This window comes from Cydia strobilella, chromosome 26, assembly GCF_947568885.1.
Source record: "Cydia strobilella chromosome 26, ilCydStro3.1, whole genome shotgun sequence".
Classification (NCBI taxonomy): Eukaryota; Metazoa; Arthropoda; class Insecta; order Lepidoptera; family Tortricidae; genus Cydia; species Cydia strobilella.
This window is the reverse complement of record NC_086066.1, coordinates 4,978,759-5,003,071: the sequence shown is the minus strand read 5'-3', so window position 1 is coordinate 5,003,071 and position 24,313 is coordinate 4,978,759. Positions and strand designations below refer to the sequence as shown.

Genomic DNA, 24,313 nt, shown 5'->3' with positions numbered 1-24,313 from the left:
GTAGGAGCCACCATGCACCAGTTTACTGACTAAGTTCTTTGTAATTGAACAGGTCCCCTGTCACAGGTGGAATGCCATACTTAGATAGTTCTGATATATACTTACTTTACTCTTAGGTTTAGATCCATAATGGATCCATATTTATTTTGTTGTTGTCGCAATGCCATCAGGCATCAGGCGAGCTGTCTGAGCATTGAAAATAGGTACGGTACGAGGTGTATAAATACATGAAATTGAGACCATTGTTTTTTATACTACGTCGGTGGCAAATAAGAATACGGCCCGCCTGATGTAAGCAGTCTCTGTAGCCTATGGTTGCCAACACTAACACTCCGCGCCCTCGTTGAGCTCTGGCAACCTTACTTACCGGCAGGAACACAACCCATGTCTGATATTATTTGGCTGCGGTTTTCTATCCGAAGGTCCACCTTACAGAAAACCGCAGCCAAATAAGCAAATAACACTAGACCCTACTTCCACAGTTGGGCTCTTCTCTAGATCTGGAATGACATCCGCTGTGCTGTACCCTACCACAGTGCCCTTACCTCTCGTTTGAACGTAGTTTAAGTTAAGGCAAGTTAAGGACATACCCGGGCCCGGGTCCACATTTTTCCTTTATCATATTACGATATGACTAAGGTATTACAAATTTACCATATTTATGCGATAAAAATAATTTATTCAATATTTTAGTTGTCAAGTGTGTCATTTAGTAGCAGGTGTGTAAACAATACAATACATACAGTTTAGGTTTAAAAAATAACAATGTATATTATATGAATATCAAATGATAAAGAATTTCTACCCATGTTTATTGCGAAGTAAATTTAAATTTTTAAAATTGTTGTAAAGATGTGGGAATTGATCAATGAAACCACCTCAGTTGATTATAGACTGATTTATTATTTTCTTGCATGCCGCTACAACCTACCCTACATCTTAATCTACCCACATATAAATACTGACAACTCCCCTTTGAAAAAACAAAAATAACAATTTTTTACATATTTTTATTTTACTTTAGGACATGCAAATTACATAGGTATTGTATTACTATTTTCTATATCATACCTTCTCCTTCCTTTAAATATTCCAAATCAAATTAATTATATATACATGTGTATTTGTATATATATGTACATACTTATACACATATATATATATATATACATTTTTTTTTTAATACAAGATGAGAAATAAACTTACACATGCGAGTGTAGGTATCCATCTACATTTCTTCATTATACATTCATAGAATTAATCATACCTACAAATGAATTGGCGCTTACATTTTTTTTTTTTATATATATATTACCTTCAAATTAAACGTATTTTTTTTTTAGACTGCTTCCTAATTTTATCATTAGGTACATAACTAGATTTTCATATTTATCATACGAACACAATTTAATTGTTTACTATCTGAGTAGGTCCTTAATCTAATTGCGACGAGGTTCCGGTACAGGGTAGGTCCACCGATCAGGAGGTATCACCGTCCTGCCAGAGCGAGTAACATAATAATTAGTATTATTCATTTGCAAGTGGTTTGGACTTGGACCCCGGGAGCTGATGGGAGGCTGCGGCGCACAGGGCGTAGTGATATTTAGATCGTCATAATTACATACCACAGGTTGATCTGAGCGCTGTGGTGAGTCAACGATCAGCTGTCTGCGGTTACGTCTTAGAATTCTACCAGACGTCATTTTTATAAGATATGACCGCGGTCCAACAGTACCATGTACAGTTCCGTTTTGCCATTCATTGTTTATTCTTACCTTAACCTTTTCGCCTACTTGGAGTTCTCGCAGGTGCTTAGCTCCTTTATCGTAATAATGTTTTTGTTTACGTTGACGTGATTTTAGATAAAGTTCGACATTTCGCGGGATTTTTGGAGCTAGTAATGTAGGAGAACATGGCAAAAAACTACGCAGTTTCCTGTTATTCAAAAGTTCAGCGGGTGAAGGTAAATCATTATCAAGCGGAGTATTTAAATATTCTAACATCGCTATATTAAAGTCAGATTGATTGAATGTTGTTTTCTTTAACATTTTTTTTATAATTTGGACTGCTCGCTCGACTTGGCCATTAGACTGGGGGTAGTGGGGGGAGGAGGTAACATGTTGAAAGAACCACTCTTTAGAAAATGTTTTAAATTCAGATGAAGCAAATTCAGGCCCATTATCTGAAACTATCACTTCCGGTATGCCTTGACGTCTAAATATTTCTTTTAACTTTTTAATTATCACACTAGAACAAAGGGATTTGACCTTGACTACTTCTACAAATTTACTGTAGTAGTCAATTACTATCAGATAAGATTTTCCATTAAAATGAAATATGTCTATACCTAATTTAAACCAGGCTCTTTTTGGAGGTTCATGCTGCATTAAAGTTTGCTTTACGTTTTGTTTTCTAAATGTCAAACAAGCTTGACAATGTGAAAGGTAATCTTGTAGCTGTGAGTTCATATGGGGCCAAAACATAATCTCACGCGCTCTCACATTTTTCTATTCCTAAGTGACTACTATGTGCGCGTTTAATCATTTCTGATCGCATGCATTTGGGTATGACAACTCGATCTCCCCTCCAAACAATGCCATAAGCAACTGATAATTCGTTTTGATATGCATAGTATGGTTTTAACATATCACTAACATCTTTTTTTTTATCTGGCCATCCTCTTTTTATAGTTTTAGTCAGCTCTTTTAATTCAACATCATCTTGAGTGCATTTTTGAATTTGTAAGAAGTGCGTATCAGTGAGAGGGTTGCTTGCCGAGATTGCGCATACTTGCGCGCGCACGTCGAGGTCGCTCGCCTGTATGTTTTCATCGGCGCCCGCACCTGCCTGGACCGCACGAGATAACGCGTCAGCTATATATAAGTATCTACCAGGCTTGTATACTAAATTAAATGTGTACGGCTGTAATCTTAGCAACATCCTTTGTAACCGAGCGGGAGTATTAACTAACGGTTTTTGAATTATGCTTACTAATGGTTTGTGATCAGTTTCGATCGTGACATCATTTTTTCCATATATGTATGTATAAAACCTTTCACAAGCGAAAACACAGGCGTATAATTCCTTTTCGATCTGTGCATAGGCTTGTTCTGTTTTTGTCAACGATTTAGATACATAACAAACAGGTAAACCATTTTGAAGTAAGCATCCACCTAATCCATTCTTACTCGCGTCTACTGAAATCGTCACTGGTTTTTTAACATCGTAATATTGCAGAACTGGTGGACTACACAAGCATTTTTTTAAAGCATTAAAACAACTATCGTGCCTTGATTCCCAGTGCCAGTGTACGTCTTTCTTTAATAACTCGCGTAATATATGAGTTTTTTCAGAGAGGTTAGGTATAAAGTTGCCTACATATGTAATTAATCCGAGAAACCTCTCCAAGTCTTTGACACTTGAAGGAGTAGGCATGTTCATTATAGCACTAGTGCGTGAGTCATCGGGACTCACTCCGTGTTGCGTAATCTTATGACCCAAGTATTTTATTTCCGATAAGCCTATTTTGCACTTTTCTTTGTTTAGTTTTATATTTATTTCCCTACATCTTTGTAACACTTTCCTTAGTCTAATATCATGTAATGCTTTAGTATCGGCATAAATCAATAAGTCATCTATGAATAATTTTACCCCTTCTATGTCGTCAAAATGTTCATATAATTTCCTATGGAAGATTTCAGACGCGGAGGAAATTCCATACGGCATGCGTAGGAATTTGTACCTACCAAAGGCGGAATTGAAAGTGCAAAGGTCGCTACTAGCTTGGTTCAACTTAACTTGCCAAAAACCCTGTTTAGCATCAAGAGTGCTAAAGTACTTTGCCCCCGCTAGACTTGAAGTGATTTCGTCTAGAGTAGGTAATTTAAAATGCTCTCGCTTAATTACTTTATTTAAATCCTTCGGGTCAAGGCATATTCGCAGGTCTCCGTTCGGTTTTTTGACGACAGTCATGCTATTTACCCAGTCGGTGGGTCCTTCGACTTTTGCGATGATGCCTTGATCCTGCATTTCTCTTAATTTATTTTTAACCTGTTCTACTAACACAATTGGCAATTTTCTAGGGGCATGAATTACCGGTTGAGCATGGTCTTGTAATTGTATTTTGTATTCTCCCGGTAGACACCCCATACCCTCAAAAACGTCGGGGTACTCATCTAATACAGACGTGGCATTTTTTGACCTATCTATAGACAGCTCATGGACTCTTTGTACTAAGCACATTTCTCTACAAGAGAATTTACCAATTATTGGAGTTGACGTGAGGTCTGCTATAATAAACTCCAAAATGTAAGGATTTTTTTTGTACGTAACTTTTAGGTTGCATTTACCCGCAATTGGTATCAAGTCTCGTGAATAACTATATATTTTTACCGAGGTTGTACTAAGGGACTGCCTATCTATACCTAATAATTTTAAGTACCTCTCTGGCAAAACATTTACCCCAGCTCCCGTGTCCAGTTCAAACATAATATTCTTATTGTTAATGGATAAAGTGACAGACCACTCATCATCAAAATTATGTTTATTATTTACCTCATCGGTGGATTCCCCTCTTATTTCGTACACGCGACACATTCGCGAGTAGTGATTGCGTCCATGGCACCTGTCACACAGCTGACCATATGCCGGACACTGAAATCTTCTATGTGTAGACCCACATCTCGAACAGCTATGGCCGCCAGTCCTGTTGGGCTGTGACGACCGCTGCCACCTGCCGCGCGCCGCTGGCTGGTTGTCGTGCCCGGGAGCTGCGTGTGCCGGTCCGGGGCGCCCGCCTCGCCACGATCCACGGCGGCGCCCGCGCCCGTTCGCGCTGACCGCATGCACCGCTTTATCCTCTGTTTCCTCACGGTCTTGTCTATAACAACAGCTTGGTTGACCTTGACGTTCTGTCGCGATTCTTTGCTTATTTTTAATTTCATGCACATGATGTTCCACCTTCTCCTGCTTTATATCTCCAGCTTGAGCACGGGCTATTTCGGCTAGCCTACATATTTCTATGGCTTTTTGCAGCGTTAAGTCACTTTCTCGTAGAAGTCGTTCCCGCAAGTTTGTCTCCTGAATACCACATATTAACCGATCCCTCACAAGGTCACTGCACAGATCTTTAAACTCACACTTTGCTGCCATCACATTTAATTCAAAGACATACTGTTCAATAGATTCGAACTCCTGCTGGTTTCGTGTGAAAAATTTGTGCCTTTCTACGGCGAGGTTCTTTTTGGGTTCAAAAAATTTGTCAAACTTCTTTAACAACTCATCTACAGTTTTTGATTCTTCGCTAAACTGGTCATATACCTCGCGGCACTTATCACCTATTACATGCAGCAAGATGTTAATCTGGACCTTTTGTGGTTTTTTCGCGATTTCACAAGCTTCGTAATAAATTAGAAAGGCCTTTTTCCATTTTTCCCATTCTTTGCATAAATTTCCCGATGTAACGTTGACTAAATTGTTCTCGAATTTGAACGGTAATGGCGGATGCAGCACTGACTCCATTGCGGCGATAATTTATTCTCACCCTTACAATACTCTCTTATTAATAATGACGCACACGTATATTACTGTCCGCACAGAGTTTTACACATTATTTATTATTTTTACACTAACTAAGTCTTTTTTCCGACTGCGCCATGTAAAGATGTGGGAATTGATCAATGAAACCACCTCAGTTGATTATAGACTGATTTATTATTTTCTTGCATGCCGCTACAACCTACCCTACATCTTAATCTACCCACATATAAATACTGACAATTGTGATGATATTTTAAGGCTGTTTTTTTTTTATACCACGTCGGTGGCAATCAAGCATGTTTATATATGGGTAACAAAAGTATAAAACGTGTAGGCGTGTAGAGAAGAAGAATAGGTTGGTATAGTTAGACCAAGTAAAGTCTGCAACGATTTTAATAGCATACGCAGTGCAAGTATTTGTACCTATACATCATAATTTCATAGTAGTTGATAGTAGCAAAGACCTTTAGTAGCAAAGACCTTTATAACTCCGTAGATGAATAGTCTAAGGAAAAAACGTGCCTCGGAAATTTAGAAAATTTGATTATCGCACAGATGGCGCTACCACCAATACCAAGCTTTGGCCTATTCTCGTTTAGATGGCGTTGATGGTTTCGTTTGTTATTCAACAATTTTAACACATATCGGTGAAAGAACACGAGGCGAAAATCATATAAAAATAATAAGTACAAATAAAAAAACATTTATCCATATATTCGAAACGCCATCTATTCGAAAGTAGGCCAAAGGTAGTGGCGCCATCTGATCGAGAATCAAATTTGCTTGATTTTCGAGGCACGTTTTTTCCTGAGACTGTATCCATCTATTACGGAGTTATATCTATCTTTGATAGTAGTTTCGTAGAAGTTGCATACAAGTATTTGACTTGGAAAGGACACTGCCATGCCCCCACTATGCAAATGTCAAAGTTAACAGTGACATCTAGCGGCGAGTAGCTAAAGAACAAGTATGAAGTGGAAACTATGAAATGTAGAGTTAGTGGAAACTGAGGTGGAAACTATGGATGGTATAGAAAGGATGCCAATCTCTTATGGCAGAATTATTGCAAGTGACCGCTTTCAGCTTTAAATAATAGTTCCTAATCTCTCCGGTGGCGCTAGTTAGGCTCTGGGACATGAGTATAACATGAACCATATAAGGCAACAAATAACCCGACCAAAATACGTAGGTTGTTTTTGGTAGTATTTCGCAAGTATTTCGGTGTATGGTGGCGCCGCCTAATTACTGTTTTTTGATGGACACTTTTCATACATAGAGATTTGGCTCCTTTATATAGTCTCCATCATGAATCTAGTATAACTGGATCGGTCATGAGGAGTGGGGGAAAATGACCGAACGGGATAGTCTTATGTATCTTTCAGTAGGAGTAGCAGAGAAAGCGCTGTTATTGTTTGTCCTTGTCATAGTTTCACTTTTCCACCGCTGCCACAACCGAGGTTGTGGCAAACAAATAAGTACGTGACATGTCATGTTTGTTCGTTGCTTGTTTAATTATCGTTGTTTTGTATGAAATTGTGCTTTCTCTTATGAAATATAGTGATGGTTAGCGTTTTGAATGCTTGAACTTTGATAAAATACTGGTGAATTGTTCTGTAATCGGCTGTAATAACCGCTCTGAGCAAAAATATGAGAACATAACCTTTCACACGTAAGTACGGTATTTTACACCTTCCTCTTAACGCAATATGTGAGAATAACATCGTAAAATTACGTTACACTCAAAGCAATGTGGAATCAAACGATTTCAATAAAAATATCACAATTATTTACGCAAATTAACAAAACATTATTTGTAAAATTATCCGCCCAAATTACGTAGGTAGGTAGGAGTCTGAGGTCAGCCATTTTTAAACTTCTTCTTAATTTAGCTGCATAACAATCATGTTAGGGATACCAGATGAAAATATCATAATTTTATGGGTAATTTTGACCTCGAAGTTTTTTCGTACTTCTAATTCCAAAAAATAAATAAACAAATGTTGTGAAGATTAAATGTGGTGTACATTAATTGGTGTGATTGCGATTTGTGATTTCTTTAAATTAAAACCCATAATACATTTTAGTTTACGTTTTATTTACTAAACATGTTTAGTTTTGTACCACCTGCGCGCATTATAGGAGGTATTTCATTCTTTATACGCCTAAAAAGAACGGCCCATTGACATTTTATTTAACAATTTTTTAATACCGTCAAACAAGCTAACTTTGCCTCCAGGGTAATCGCCCCAACGTGATATCAAATATTGGGGTAATTTTTACCAACATGGTATCCCCACGTTTATGACGTCATCTATGTCTATCCCTTACGGGCGCACGCGTATAGCTGGTCTATGTAATGCTAGGTCTATGGTCTCCATGGTGGAAACCATATTTTCAACATGGCGTCCATAAGGCCTCATAATCACGAGCGCGTTTTCAACGCGCGTTAAAAAAGCGCTTGAATCTGCCCGCACGCTAAATTCGATTTTAAGACCTAGGCTCAAAGTTGAAAATCCAACAACACTTGATAAAAAGCGCCGCCATCGTGTAAATAATACACGTTTCCATTTGTGTCATTCAAACGCTTTTTTAACGCACGTTGAAAGAGCGCTCGTGAGTATGAGGCCTATAGCGTCAAGCCCTCAGGCAAGCCAAAGACTATAACTCCGTGTCCTATATATTCTCTTTGGTCAAGCTTACCTGCATTGACCTATAAATATGTATATAACATACGTGTCTTCTATTAAGACTTGGCTTAAAGGCTTAGCATCCAGGCCATACCATTACGAAAAAAAAACAAGAATTTGACACTATTCGTAGGATTGACAGGTAAATTTTACCGTACATTCGTAAAACCATCGTAAATCGTAAAACGCCTCCGCCTCCGTCACTTCCGTCAGTCAACTGTCATCAGTCAGAGTCACTTCACTTGTAAAAAAGAGCCAGTTCTTTTCTAAGAATTCTAAGCAATAAATAACAAGGATTTTTGCCGATTTATACAAATGTAGTTATAGCAACAATCACAAAATGAAGAAATCTGAGCGTTCTGCTAACGCAGACACGTCTAGCGAGGTTGTGCTATGCGAACCGGACGAAACGACCTGTTTAGTTTGCTTCGCCGAATTCCTGGATCCTGACGATTTGGCGCTCCACATCCAGCAAGTACATCCATCTGGGAAGCTCGTAGAATGTCAGTTTTGCGATAAAATTGTATCAGATGCAGAGGCTTACGTTTTACACATAAGAGATGCCCATTTACTGGACTTCAAGAGCTGCTTGATTTGCTACAGAATTTTTGCTAATAACGCACAGTTGAGGAAGCATGAATTGAAGCACCCACCTTCCACGCGTGAAGGACCTGTCCCCTGCTCACAGTGCGGCCAATTCTTCCTTACCAAATCTGAATTACGCCAACACGAATTTGTTACTCATTTTAATTCAGGCGAAGGAGTGTTTCTAGACAAATACTTTGCCTTACTATCATCCGTAATCAACATTAAAGCTAATACATTTATAAAATCGATTGAAAATGAAGATGAGTTCACTGGAAAGCAGTCTACTTACGTCTGCACATTTTGTAAGTACCGAAACACTGATTTAGAAGCGTATGTAATGCATTTAAGAAAGAATAATTGCCGAACACTTACTTGTGAAAAGTGTTGCTCTGTTTTTAAGAAAAAGGCTGGCCTTACCCTTCATGTAACCAAACAGACGGACTGTGGATCTGTCGTAGAAGAATTATGCAAGCCAATTAAAATTAAACCTAAGCAGTGTGTGAAATGTCAGAAATATTTTGATAGTAAGAGTATGAAAGGTCACATTTGTATTCAGAGCTTGAAATGTTCCCACTGTGAGACTGTGTTTACAACTATGTATGAATTGTCCGAGCATCAGTCTAGAGCACATCCTTTAGCGGTAGAGCTGACCATGTGCAAATTTTGCCGGAAAGAGTGTGTCGGAACAGTCATGTTAGAAAAACACATGCAAAGATCCCATAGCCAGGAGCTTCATCTTTATAAATATACGTGTTCTTATTGTGATACAACATTCAAGCACCCCCAGCGACTATTCGCACATTATTTTATGAAACATAAAGACATTGAGCCATATCTTTGCAAGATTTGCGACATAAAGTTTAGGATACGCAAGCCTTTCACTTTGCATATAAAACTTAAACATAAAAGTGAGGGTTTTGTTGAATTTGATGAAAGACTCCATGTCTTTTTCACTGATAAAAAATCTGAAAAACCTTTTCAACCTGTCTCTAAGTATGGCCAAAAACCCCCTGCAGCTGATGGAAACAAAAAACAAAACAAAAAAAATCGAGACTTGCAGTTGGCAAACATGGAATCAGATGTAAACTTTACTGATACAGAAGGAAACCAAACCGATGCAAATGAGACGAAAGAAAAGTCAAGCCGGCCAGTCCGTAAGCGTAAGAAACCTGATGTAATCTTGGAATTATCTGATTATGACAGTGACGATGAACCACTTGTAGTCACAAAGAAGAAAGCTAAGCTAAAGTCGCAGTTAAGAAAACGACCACTACAATGGAAGAAGAGAAATCTAAAAAAGCCCTCAAAAGGCCAATTCACATGTGACATCTGCAAAAAGTATTGTTACACGTTCCAGAACTATCAAAACCATCTAAGTATGCATTTCAAAGATGAGTCTAAAAGGTGTGTAAAATGTTCGCTTTCATTTAAGACTAAAGTTGATCTGGAAAGACACATGAGGGATCAACATTCTAGTTCACGATTGACAGAAACACTGAAGAATATACTAGAAAGGAGAAAGAAAGGGGAACAGACACAAGAGATGTCAGCCACAAAGAAATTCCTCAATACCATAAAGAAAATCAAAATTGAAAAAGATAATGTAACTGCAACTATAAAACCTATTAGTAAAGAATTGTCAGTACAGAAGTTCATAGAAAGCTTTACACCTGAAGGTGGGGAGGTTAAAAATGTTCAAATAACAAATAGTGCTAGCCTAATCAAAGTTGCAAACCCAGTCCCTAAGGAGCCTGTTATAAAGCTAAACAAATTCAAACCAACACCAGAAATTAAGGAATCACTCATCCAGCTAGCAATGCCTGTCAAGTTTAAAAAGTGTAATGAAAGACACAGTGTCACTGTTAAGAAAGTAAAATCTATGCCAGTCCATACAAGGATTAACTTCATGTATGATGATGGCAACCAATTTGAAGATGACAATGATTACAATAATGACAATTATGAAGAAGAAACTAAAGATACTAATATACCAGAAGCAGAACAAGAAGTAACTCTAGAAGTAACGGAAGAGGTGCCTAAGAGAAATCCAGCCACACATAAGATAGTTATACCAAAACTGCCTAAAGAATTGAAGTCTATAAGGATAGCACATCTTTTACCGGAAGCACCTTATTATAAAATTGTAAAAATGGATGATATAATAAAGCAACATCATCAACAAGAACCAGTTAAAAAAGATGATGGAAAAGCAAATGCTCCACCCGCAGAAGTCAGGTTACCGGATGGGACAAAGCTGGTCCATGTCAATCCTCTTGCACATCTTCTCGGAGACACACCTGTGGAGCAAATTGTGAAACCAAACAAATATTACAAGACAGGCACGAGAAATTTCCAAGATCTTCTAGCAAATGCTTTGAAAAAACTAGATAATCTACCCAAAAAGCAGGCTAAAAGGAGAAGTGGAAAAACAGAAAATGTAATTAGAAAAGAAATAGAACTTCCCGAAAAAGATGTGAGTGAAACTGCCGTTGATCTATCAGATAATGTTCCTCCAGAGGATCCTGATAAAGTTGACTATGAATGTTTGATCGATGTTGATCCTGATGTCACAGAAAGAAATCTTAATAATCAAACTTTGATTGATACAGAAAAAGACAAAAAAAATTAAGTGATGAATGAAATGATCACGCTTGATTTACGACTTTCGAGATTACTATTACGATTGAAAATATTTTTGTTTTCCTAATATCTGAGATAATAATGAGGGCTACCGTTTTTGTGCTCACCAGTTGGCGCCACTGTAGATGTAGGTCCAGAAAAAACAGGTCTCAAAATTCTTCGATGCTCATTTTTATAAAATCTATACGTTCACAAAGGTATTTTAATGTCTAGATGTGTAATTTTTCCAACCTATTAGATTATTTTAAACCGGGTCACTCACGTATTATTAAGTCGAATAGCTCGACATGTTTCGGTCCAATTTACGAGGACCGTCTTCACGGAGACACAACACGTCTTCACTGGTAAATTGGACCGAAACATGTCGAGCTATTCGACTTAATAATACGTGAGTGACCCGGTTTAAAAGAATCTAATATGTTTGAATCTCACAGGAGTTTTATATTTAAAAAAAATTCAATCTGTTTAATTTTGCAATATTTTAGTTGGCACTTTTTTAAACCACTAACATTTATTGAGCTATATCTATTGTTAACCATGATTAATCAAAGATATGAAAGATAAACAAAGATTTACCACAATTATGAATAAGGAGTGAAAATTTCCGATAAAAAAGTTTGAAACCTCCCAAACTTCTATGCATTTGACATTTTAAAAGACCTCCATCTACACTAGCGCCCCTAGCGGCTAAATTAAATGCGGTAGCCCTCATTGTACCTCATTGCCTAGACAAGATTACAATCGTACATTGACAAACACCAAAGGAAAATAAAAACATGTATCGGGATGACAGATGCAACGAAAATTCACGTGACTATTTCCATACATGATTTAAGTTAAGATTGGCGTTTTCAATCCACCATTGTCACCTTGGCTAGGCCCCCTGCCGGCCTAGCCAAGGTGACAATCGCTATCGCTTCGACAAAGAATCGCTTTGTGTCTCTCTATCACTCTTCCATATTAGTGCGACAGTGACAGTTGCTTTTCGATCGCTACGCAGCGTAAGCGATTGGCATGTTGGCTACGCGGCCTGGTCTATGTAGAAGTAACATGTCTATTCTATAAACTCGAAACGAATCATATCGAGTTTATTGACATCATTTCAAAGTTGGTGTTTGAATTTAGATAAGAATCCTATATTAGTTATTCAGCTCAGCTCAGCTACAAAAGTACAAATACAAGAGAACATCTTAAATTCTGTTTATATCGTGTGGTTTCACGGTCCTACCTATAGTACTTATCCAAGTTCGATATGGTTCGATGAAATTTCAATGGGGTTGGCCGGTAGAAGTATTTAGCAGATGGCGCCAGCATAGCTTGCCCTGTCAATCCCTAGAAGTGTGTAAATTTTTTGTTTTTTTAATGGAACTATGCCGTGGATGCCAGCTCTCATAGAAAAAGGGGCAAGCTATGATTGCGCCATCTATGAAAACATTTGACAGTTGCCAACCCCATTACATTTGGTATGTTTTGTTCCATTTCCTGCAAAATATGCTCAAATTTGTTTTTTTCCCGTATACCTAGCTGGGCTTTAGGTGTGTGAATATGTACTTGGTAAAATATAATGTAATAAAAAAACAGCATTATTTAAAAATATGTTTTATTACAATTGAAGCTAATCCTTTTAAAGAATGACCAGTTTATTGGATAATACATCACAGTAATACATACATACATGCAAAATCGTGCAACAAATAATTTTATATTTATAATATTATAACGATATTACTTATTGTATTTTACTTAAGTTTATTTTATAACAAAATGTCAGTTGTTACAGTATATGCATAATATTATATGCTAGGCTAATAATTCCTTCATATTTATAGCAATTCTTATATTAAATCATAAAAAAAGTATTTTTAATGCAAACAAATATACAATGACGATTGTATTGTCCAATCTGAATTGTATTGCGATTTTAAATTCGAATTAAATCAACTGTAAAAAAAAGTTGTAGTCACCATGAATAAGAATATTCGCAAAAAAGAATTGCCATAGCATATAATTTAGATTTTAATACTGTAAGTTAAATACGAAATAAATGTAGATGTAATCAAGCAAATGTCAAAACAGTTAACAATAAAATATTTAAGATCTTAAATTTTTGGTTTTAATTATATTACAATTTGGGAAGTTCATTATCCTAAGGGCGTCAGCTAGCTGGCACGGTTGCACGGAGCGGGTTAAAAAAAATAGTATGAGCATTGCTAACTGGCGCGGACGCGGACAATAACCCCCGCGTGCGGGAGCACGGCGGACGCGTGCGGCGGGGATTTTAACTAAAATAACACCCGCATGCGGGCGCCCATCCACACTAGCGGACGCCCTAAAACTGTTGAAAACTTTGTTTCTACCATATGTCATACACTCATAGATGAAAATATGAACTAAAATATTAATATAGAAACAATTTAATATTCAAAATTGAATGGTTCGAAAGGAATAAATGTCAAATTACTGAAAGAGGTATTGATGTAAAGATGAAACTACAATTATAATTAAACCTAAAATAAAGGTAGATTTTACATATATTAAAGCGACCTTTTTAACAATAAGACTTATAAAGAAAACTTAATTTATTTTTTACATTTTTTAGGAATTCATCCGTAGCTCGATTAAAACGCTCATTTAGTATAAAGTACGATGGAGTTTATAATAAATAACGCGTGTATAAAGTACGCAAATATGTATGCGCTTGCTTTTGATCGAATCTCTCATTTATAATAAATTGAAATAGATATACTAAATAAAAAGTGACCAAGCCCTCCAGTGGTGCAGGCCGGATTCGAACCGGCATCTTCAGCTTACGCGGCTTGGACCACTAAGCTACCCGGCCACGGCGGCACCCGTCCCAATGTCTCGAGTATATACAATTCTCATTAAATATTGTTAATGTCTGTATTTTTATTAAATTTCAATGTCACTAAATAATTTACTACGATCGAGATACGGATGTAACAAAACGCTTAACTTTCTATTTAAACTACACCAACGACTTACTAAATGTAGAAGAGTTGTAGTCTATGAATGCTCCGATTTTGGCAGCCTAAGTAGATGGCGCTGTGTGGCGTCATGCTTTTTGGTGACTGGTAGTCAAACGTAAAATTTTGACAATCATAGTTATCAGATAATGTACGGAGCCTTACAAGTCTTCTAAAATTAATATATCTTTAACTATATATAATTATCCGTGACAACGGAGTAACTTTGCCTGGGAAGGTAAACTTTGCCCGGAAAGGTAAACTTTGCCCGGAAAGCTAAACTTTGCCACCCATCATTTAGCACGAACCTAGACGCCGCCATACAATCGAAGAAACGCTCTCATTTTAAAACGACTTTCTAAAATTCGGAAAAAACATGAAATTTAAGTAGCGACTACAAGTTTTATATACAATTCTAACTATACCTCGTTTTTTTTACCATTAGAAAAAGACTACGCGATCTTGACGTCTCTTTATTGAAAAAAAATTAGAAAAATAATTCACAGCAAATATAAACACACAACATATAACAAATTATATGGGCATTTGCCTGAAATAAATAATTGAATTGAATTGAAATATGTAACAATTATATAATTTGTGTTGACACGCTAGCGCCGTCCCACCTCCACGGTACTACACACAAAGCCGGCGCGGCAGCGGAGGCGGCCGAGGCCCTCAAAAAGCGCAAATACGGGAGTCTCGACACCAACTACAACTTTGTTGCATTTGGAGTCGAGACTCTTGGTCCGTGGGGCCCCGCAGCACAGGGCCTATACCGGCAATTGGCGAAACGGCTGGTGGATGGGACCGGAGATAAGAGAGCTGGCAGCTTCCTCGCCCAACGCTTGAGCATAGCGATCCAGCGCGGAAATGCTGCCAGCATCCTCGGCACCATGCCACGGGGGCCCATTTTAGATTTAGATTTTTAGTTTTATAGTAGTTTTAGTTTAGTTAATTGTAGTTAAATTTTTTCTGTAAGGCTTTATTTATTGTTTCTATTCTAAGTATTTAATCCATTATACTCGTAGTCATTATAGGTATCACTTAATTGCTTACTCTGATAAAATAAAACAAAACACCGCTAAAAAAAAAAAACATATATATATATATAATATATGTTCATTTATATTGTGTTGGTTTCAAAAGTAAGTTACTATTTTTTTTTATATATAAAAAAAATTGAAGATCGTGTTACGTGTAGTCTTTTCTAATGCTAAATAAAAAAACTGGACAAGTGCGAGTCAGACTCGCCCACCGAGGGTTCCGTACTTTTTAGTATTTGTTATAGCGGCAACAGAAATACATTAAAATGTGAAAATTTCAACTGCCTAGCTATCACGGTTCATGAGATACATCCTGGTGACAGACAGACGGACAGCGGAGTCTTAGTATTAGGGTCCCGTTTTTACCCTTTGAGTACGGACCCCTAAAAATGATTCACAGCAAATATGTAACAATTATAAAATATATATGTTTACTAGCTGGAAAAATTCTCATAGCAATCTAAATTTGAGCATATTATGCACACAAATTAGCAGGCACTTCGTTAATTATCTCAATTCCACCCCGCTTTATACTTTCTTAAGGGATGATTTTAGGGATAAAAACTATCCTATGTCCTTCTCAGGGACTCAACCTATCTCTATGCCAAATTTCATCTAAATCGGTTCAGCGGTTCAAGCGTGAAGAGGGAACACACAGACAGATAGACAGACTTTCGCATTTATAATATTAGTATATGGATTTACATTGTTTTGGTTTTTAAAAGTAACAGTTACTGTTTATTTTATTTTATTTTTATTAAAAAAATAATTGAAGATCGTGTAATCTTTTCTAATGCTAATAAAACGAGGTATAGTACAGTCGCCATTAGTTATATTGAAGCGGCACAATTATTTAAAAATATCTGAACACTCACTCTAATGCGTTGACAATAGAGGCGTGTTCAGATATTTGTGAGCACCTCGGCCGCTCCGATATATCTGATGGCATGGCATGGATGATTGTCAATAAAGCGCTATTTCCATATAACTTCAATTTGAAATCAACCTTATCGACTAACGACAATGTGGTACCTTTTGGTTGAAAACGTCACAAATGAGAGCGTAACGTCGATTGTATCAATTGTATGGGTGCGGCATTGTGCGGCGGATACGTGTGACTTAGGGCCACTTGCACCATTCCACTAACCCGTAACCGGTTAAACCTAGAGTTACCATAGTTACAATTTGACACTGGGTTAACGGTTAACCCCGGGTTAGTGGGATGGTGCAAGTGGCGCTTAAGGGAACCTCTTAACCACGACTATTTGGGGCATTTTCTATGAAAAGGGACCTTAGTCGATGGCGTTTACGCCGCACAGCGTCGCGCGGCATTGTATTTATATCGGAGCGTCGTTAATAATGGCGTAACGGACAATAAGGCCCCTTTTTAAAGAAAATACCACATGTTATACCGCTCGCTTACGCCTGTATCGTCGGCCTGTGTGGAGATGTGTCTGACGATTCTATGCACATTTCTGACGCCTGCTCGGCGAGCTCCATCGTGATCTGTCAATATAATAATAAGTAAGAAAATATGACATTTTACTTTACAGTACCTATTGTATAAGAAAATACCTATTGTGTAAGAAAAGTACGATACATAGTTCTATGCTTTACAGTACCTATATATAAGAAGTGCCGATTAGTACATCACCTCACCACCTGCACTCACACGATCTCATACACCCACACACACACATCCACACTCACTCACTTTCACACACACACACACACACACACATAAATTAAAAACTACTTGTTGCTACGGAGGAGCGGGGCTTCCTGATACAAGTGTAATATACTTAAAAGGAAGTCCCAACCTACTACCTTGTAATGTAACATTTTATTAATGAAATAAAATATTTTCATTTTCATTTTCATTTCATTTTCATTTTCAATAATAAATATTTAAAAAGGTTTCATACTAGCTTCTTTACTCAAATAGGGGTGGTATTGGTTAAGAGTAATCTTGAGTCCTGTGCTTCAAGAATCTATTCGGAAGCTCGAGTCCTATTGAGTTACGTAAAAAGACTAAGTGCCAGTTGCACCATCCGCACTTGACAGACTGATCAACGTGACCCGGCGCGTCGCGGCGGTTTACTATGAAACTTTCCATACAATAAAATTTAGCGAACTCTTTAACGGTGACAAACAGTTTGGTGCAACCGACCCTAAATAAAGGACGCCCATCTCGGCTCGCGCTGCGGCGTGCCGGCGGGTTCTATCATAGTATAAACAGGGCAAAGTATGTCATCTTCATACAAACGCACCGCGCGCGACTTGTATGTGTGCGCCATAAGTATCTATGCGTCGCCGCACGCACACTCAAACAAGATCTCTACTGGCGCACTGAGAAACGGGTCAAGATTTTGTTTGGGTGTGCGTGCGGCGATGCATAGATACTATGGCGCATACATACCGCGGTGCCTTGTATGAAGACATAGAGTAACTTATACTAGAGCGGTGCTGTCATAGTAAATTTTGTAACCCCAGTAAATTCACTGCCATCTGTAGACACACTTTAAAACTAAACATGAAGATTTATAAAAATACGATAGAATGTATTTAAATATAGATAAATGATTTTTTTTATTTGCATTAATTATTTTTATGATTTTGACTCATGTTCTTTCACTAATATGCGTTAAAATTGTTAAATAACAAACGAAACCGTCAACGCCATCTATACGACTGTAGGCCAAAACTAGTAGCGCCCTCTGAACGAGAATCAAATTTTCTTGATTTTCGAGGCACTTTTTTTCCTTAGACTGTATCCATCTATTACGGAGTTGGCGGCCAGCAGCGCGGCCAGGTGCGCGGGCGGCTCGCGCGCGGCCACGGCCAGCTGCAGCAGGCAGGCTGCGGCGTGCCGGGGGGTTCTATGTCTGCTATAGCTGGGGGGGAGAGAGACAGTATTACCTTCTGTCGGGCGGTGGCGGTGCAGTCGGGCGGCAGGGGCAGGGCGGCCAGCAGCGCGGCCAGGTGCGCGGGCGGCTCGCGCGCGGCCACGGCCAGCTGCAGCAGGCAGGCTGCGGCGTGCCGGGGGGTTCTATGTCTGCTATAGCTGGGGGGGAGAGAGACAGTATTACCTTCTGTCGGGCGGTGGCGGTGCAGTCGGGCGGCAGGGGCAGGGCGGCCAGCAGCGCGGCCAGGTGCGCGGGCGGCTCGCGCGCGGCCACGGCCAGCTGCAGCAGGCAGGCTGCGGCGTGCCGGGGGGTTCTATGTCTGCTATAGCTGGGGGGGAGAGAGACAGTATTACCTTCTGTCGGGCGGTGGCGGTGCAGTCGGGCGGCAGGGGCAGGGCGGCCAGCAGCGCGGCCAGGTGCGCGGGCGGCTCGCGCGCGGCCACGGCCAGCTGCAGCAGGCAGGCTGCGGCGTGCCGGGGGGTTCTATGTCTGCTATAGCTGGGGGGGAGAGAGACAGTATTACCTTCTGTCGGGCGGTGGCGGTGCAGTCGGGCGGCAGGGGCAGGGCGGCCAGCAGCGCGGCCAGGTGCGCGGGCGGCTCGCGCGCGGCCACGGCCAGCTGCAGCAGGCAGGCTGCGGCGTGCCGGGGGGTTCTATGTCTGCTATAGCTGGGGGGGAGAGAGACAGTATTACCTTCTGTCGGGCGGTGGCGGTGCAGTCGGGCGGCAGGGGCAGGGCGGCCAGCAGCGCGGCCAGGTGCGCGGGCGGCTCGCGCGCGGCCACGGCCAGCTGCAGCAGGCAGGCTGCGGCGTGCCGGGGGGTTCTATGTCTGCTATAGCTGGGGGGGAGAGAGACAGTATTACCTTCTGTCGGGCGGTGGCGGTGCAGTCGGGCGGCAGGGGCAGGGCGGCCAGCAGCGCGGCCAGGTGCGCGGGCGGCTCGCGCGCGGCCACGGCCAGCTGCAGCAGGCAGGCTGCGGCGTGCCGGGGGGTTCTATGTCTGCTATAGCTGGGGGGGAGAGAGACAGTATTACCTTCTGTCGGGCGGTGGCGGTGCAGTCGGGCGGCAGGGGCAGGGCGGCCAGCAGCGCGGCCAGGTGCGCGGGCGGCTCGCGCGCGGCCACGGCCAGCTGCAGCAGGCAGGCTGCGGCGTGCCGGGGGGTTCTATGTCTGCTATAGCTGGGGGGGAGAGAGACAGTATTACCTTCTGTCGGGCGGTGGCGGTGCAGTCGGGCGGCAGGGGCAGGGCGGCCAGCAGCGCGGCCAGGTGCGCGGGCGGCTCGCGCGCGGCCACGGCCAGCTGCAGCAGGCAGGCTGCGGCGTGCCGGGGGGTTCTATGTCTGCTATAGCTGGGGGGGAGAGAGACAGTATTACCTTCTGTCGGGCGGTGGCGGTGCAGTCGGGCGGCAGGGGCAGGGCGGCCAGCAGCGCGGCCAGGTGCGCGGGCGGCTCGCGCGCGGCCACGGCCAGCTGCAGCAGGCAGGCTGCGGCGTGCCGGGGGGTTCTATGTCTGCTATAGCTGGGGGGGAGAGAGACAGTATTACCTTCTGTCGGGCGGTGGCGGTGCAGTCGGGCGGCAGGGGCAGGGCGGCCAGCAGCGCGGCCAGGTGCGCGGGCGGCTCGCGCGCGGCCACGGCCAGCTGCAGCAGGCAGGCTGCGGCGTGCCGGGGGGTTCTATGTCTGCTATAGCTGGGGGGGAGAGAGACAGTATTACCTTCTGTCGGGCGGTGGCGGTGCAGTCGGGCGGCAGGGGCAGGGCGGCCAGCAGCGCGGCCAGGTGCGCGGGCGGCTCGCGCGCGGCCACGGCCAGCTGCAGCAGGCAGGCTGCGGCGTGCCGGGGGGTTCTATGTCTGCTATAGCTGGGGGGGAGAGAGACAGTATTACCTTCTGTCGGGCGGTGGCGGTGCAGTCGGGCGGCAGGGGCAGGGCGGCCAGCAGCGCGGCCAGGTGCGCGGGCGGCTCGCGCGCGGCCACGGCCAGCTGCAGCAGGCAGGCTGCGGCGTGCCGGGGGGTTCTATGTCTGCTATAGCTGGGGGGGAGAGAGACAGTATTACCTTCTGTCGGGCGGTGGCGGTGCAGTCGGGCGGCAGGGGCAGGGCGGCCAGCAGCGCGGCCAGGTGCGCGGGCGGCTCGCGCGCGGCCACGGCCAGCTGCAGCAGGCAGGCTGCGGCGTGCCGGGGGGTTCTATGTCTGCTATAGCTGGGGGGGAGAGAGACAGTATTACCTTCTGTCGGGCGGTGGCGGTGCAGTCGGGCGGCAGGGGCAGGGCGGCCAGCAGCGCGGCCAGGTGCGCGGGCGGCTCGCGCGCGGCCACGGCCAGCTGCAGCAGGCAGGCTGCGGCGTGCCGGGGGGTTCTATGTCTGCTATAGCTGGGGGGGAGAGAGACAGTATTACCTTCTGTCGGGCGGTGGCGGTGCAGTCGGGCGGCAGGGGCAGGGCGGCCAGCAGCGCGGCCAGGTGCGCGGGCGGCTCGCGCGCGGCCACGGCCAGCTGCAGCAGGCAGGCTGCGGCGTGCCGGGGGGTTCTATGTCTGCTATAGCTGGGGGGGAGAGAGACAGTATTACCTTCTGTCGGGCGGTGGCGGTGCAGTCGGGCGGCAGGGGCAGGGCGGCCAGCAGCGCGGCCAGGTGCGCGGGCGGCTCGCGCGCGGCCACGGCCAGCTGCAGCAGGCAGGCTGCGGCGTGCCGGGGGGTTCTATGTCTGCTATAGCTGGGGGGGAGAGAGACAGTATTACCTTCTGTCGGGCGGTGGCGGTGCAGTCGGGCGGCAGGGGCAGGGCGGCCAGCAGCGCGGCCAGGTGCGCGGGCGGCTCGCGCGCGGCCACGGCCAGCTGCAGCAGGCAGGCTGCGGCGTGCCGGGGGGTTCTATGTCTGCTATAGCTGGGGGGGAGAGAGACAGTATTACCTTCTGTCGGGCGGTGGCGGTGCAGTCGGGCGGCAGGGGCAGGGCGGCCAGCAGCGCGGCCAGGTGCGCGGGCGGCTCGCGCGCGGCCACGGCCAGCTGCAGCAGGCAGGCTGCGGCGTGCCGGGGGGTTCTATGTCTGCTATAGCTGGGGGGGAGAGAGACAGTATTACCTTCTGTCGGGCGGTGGCGGTGCAGTCGGGCGGCAGGGGCAGGGCGGCCAGCAGCGCGGCCAGGTGCGCGGGCGGCTCGCGCGCGGCCACGGCCAGCTGCAGCAGGCAGGCTGCGGCGTGCCGGGGGGTTCTATGTCTGCTATAGCTGGGGGGGAGAGAGACAGTATTACCTTCTGTCGGGCGGTGGCGGTGCAGTCGGGCGGCAGGGGCAGGGCGGCCAGCAGCGCGGCCAGGTGCGCGGGCGGCTCGCGCGCGGCCACGGCCAGCTGCAGCAGGCAGGCTGCGGCGTGCCGGGGGGTTCTATGTCTGCTATAGCTGGGGGGGAGAGAGACAGTATTACCTTCTGTCGGGCGGTGGCGGTGCAGTCGGGCGGCAGGGGCAGGGCGGCCAGCAGCGCGGCCAGGTGCGCGGGCGGCTCGCGCGCGGCCACGGCCAGCTGCAGCAGGCAGGCTGCGGCGTGCCGGGGGGTTCTATGTCTGCTATAGCTGGGGGGGAGAGAGACAGTATTACCTTCTGTCGGGCGGTGGCGGTGCAGTCGGGCGGCAGGGGCAGGGCGGCCAGCAGCGCGGCCAGGTGCGCGGGCGGCTCGCGCGCGGCCACGGCCAGCTGCAGCAGGCAGGCTGCGGCGTGCCGGGGGGTTCTATGTCTGCTATAGCTGGGGGGGAGAGAGACAGTATTACCTTCTGTCGGGCGGTGGCGGTGCAGTCGGGCGGCAGGGGCAGGGCGGCCAGCAGCGCGGCCAGGTGCGCGGGCGGCTCGCGCGCGGCCACGGCCAGCTGCAGCAGCCGCGCGCCCATCTCTGCGCGCGCCGCGGCGTGCCGGGGGGTTCTATAGAGAAACAATCATAATTACACTCCCGGCCAAGTGCGAGTCGGACTCGCGTTCCAAGGGTTCCGTACATTACACAATTTAAACAATGTATTTTTTATGTGAAACGTGTTACGTAAGTGAATTGTCTAAAAAACCCGTAGGGGTCGGATCAAAAACTAAGTAATTAAGTCCGACTCACGCTTGACTGCACATATCTTATAGGTTTTCCTGTGATCTATAGGTAAAGATCTATCTTGTGTATTTTTTCAAAATTTTAGACCCAGTAGTTTCGGAGATAAAGAGGGAATGGTAATTTTTTGGCTATTTTCTTGAATAACTTCTAAATCGTTTATCCTAAAATTATAAAAAAAATGTATCTGAGACTCTCACAATGAGCTCTTTCATTTGATATGTGACACGATATAGTTTGAAAAACTTTATTTTTTAATTTTCTCATTTACCCCCCAAAAGTGGCCTCCATGTTTAAAATTCATCTGTTTACGTTGCATGTCTGTCTTTGGTTCACAGACTTACAAATGTATACCAAATTTCAACTTAGTTGGTCCAGTAGTTTCGGAGAAAATAGGCTGTGACAGACGGACAGACAGACAGACACACGAGTGATCCTATAAGGGTTCCGTTTTTTCCTTTTGAGGTACGGAATCCTAAAAAATTTTTTTTTATACTCTTTACGTAGGACTTAATTATTTATTTAGGTAACAACTTCGTATTATTAGATTGTCCCATTAAAATTGAAATAATAAACCAAATAACGTAATTATACCGGTATTTTTGTATGGAAAAAATACCGGTCCCAAATCTGACCCCTGCTGACCACGCTGACTTTGCACAAACTTAGCAGTAAGGATTCGTACATGTCCCTATATATAAACTCCATACTTGACGGAGCTCCTGGCATGAAAACTGAGCGCCGTTCGACTTGAGCCAATATCAGTGTAAAATCAGAAGTAGCTAAAATTACCTACTCAAGACACTTATCATATAATGTTTTTTTCAACACACTTGCTCAAAACGACGTTTTTATTCCACCGATTTTTGGCTCATAATCCTAGATATTAAACACGCGTGCTCTTTCAGAGTATTATTCCACTCGTGCTTTTTCATTATATTATCCGACTGAGTTAAGAAGGTAACTGATTGCTAATAATATGCATGGAAAGGGAGCCTTCTTTAATTGGTCGGACTAGCGGGCACCGGCGCGCTCGCCGCCCGCGGCCGGGGCGAGGGGCGGCCGGCAGTATGACAGATGCAACACACAATACTAACTGTTTGAACTATTAAAATTTGATTAATATGAGTATCTTTTTTTTCTCGCAAGTGTGTTGAAAAACGTCGTATGAAACGCGTGTGCATTGGTCATTACACACATCGGCTTTCTTATTGCGCGCTCGCTTACAGCTCGCGCGCACAATATCGACTCGTGTGTAGTGACCAACTTAGCACACTTGTATCATAATGTACTATTTCAGTTAATCATAAAATAGACTCACTTAACCGCGAGGCCCGCTTGGGCGCGGCAGGCGGCGGCCACGCGAGGCCGGAGGGCCTCCAAGCGAGTCTGAACGCTCTCTCTGTCGGCATCCATACACGATACTAGGCTGCGGATCTGAAACATTACAATAAATAAATTAAATTCAGAAAAGTAAAAATAACAATAACATCCATATGACACCAGGACACCACGTACATCAATCTTTTTAATAACAAAACTTCCGTGAGACACAGACATATTAAACATATTAATAACCGACCGGCGCAGACTGCGGGCCGCAGCCCTCCGCACCGGTCCGTCACCGTCGACACAAGCTCCTGATGACGCTCCTCGGTACGGAGTGAAACATGTCGAGTGTTTTCGACTTAAAATACGTGAGTGACCCGTTATTAATATGTTTAATATCAATCTTTTTTGTAGAAAACTAAGCAATCTATCAAACTAAAGTGAAAATTTAAAAATATCTGTCCTATTATGTTGATAATCGAGACCTGATGATACGAGAGGCCCCTTGTAAAAAACGGGACA

General features: G+C 43.7%; 3 protein-coding genes across 3 annotated transcripts in view; 1 reads left to right on the top strand and 2 right to left on the bottom strand.

The window, feature by feature from the left end:
- Positions 1-1,406: 1,406 nt before the first annotated feature.
- On the bottom strand, positions 1,407-5,565 carry LOC134753093 (uncharacterized). Its single transcript, XM_063688857.1, has 2 exons — positions 4,555-5,565; positions 1,407-1,497 (listed from the first exon to the last, which is right to left on the bottom strand). The coding sequence occupies exons 1-2, from the start codon at positions 5,518-5,520 to the stop codon at positions 1,480-1,482; spliced, it is 984 nt and encodes a 327-aa protein (XP_063544927.1). The 5' UTR covers positions 5,521-5,565; the 3' UTR covers positions 1,407-1,479.
- Positions 5,566-8,471: 2,906 nt separating this feature from the next.
- Positions 8,472-11,707, top strand: LOC134753252 (zinc finger protein 585A-like). Its single transcript, XM_063689079.1, has one exon. It carries the CDS (start codon positions 8,566-8,568, stop codon positions 11,440-11,442), a length of 2,877 nt encoding a protein of 958 aa, XP_063545149.1. The 5' UTR covers positions 8,472-8,565; the 3' UTR covers positions 11,443-11,707.
- A 1,344-nt stretch (positions 11,708-13,051) lies between these two features.
- The window catches only part of LOC134753054 (nuclear pore complex protein Nup98-Nup96), an 83,357-nt gene continuing 72,095 nt past the window's right edge, over positions 13,052-24,313 (bottom strand). Inside the window, exons 46-48 of the mRNA XM_063688816.1 lie at positions 23,784-23,899; positions 22,143-22,290; positions 13,052-16,989 (exon numbers count right to left, since the gene is read on the bottom strand). Of these exons, the coding sequence (XP_063544886.1) occupies positions 16,903-16,989; positions 22,143-22,290; positions 23,784-23,899 (351 nt within the window). The 3' untranslated portion in view covers positions 13,052-16,902. The remainder of the gene's footprint in view (positions 16,990-22,142; positions 22,291-23,783; positions 23,900-24,313) is intronic.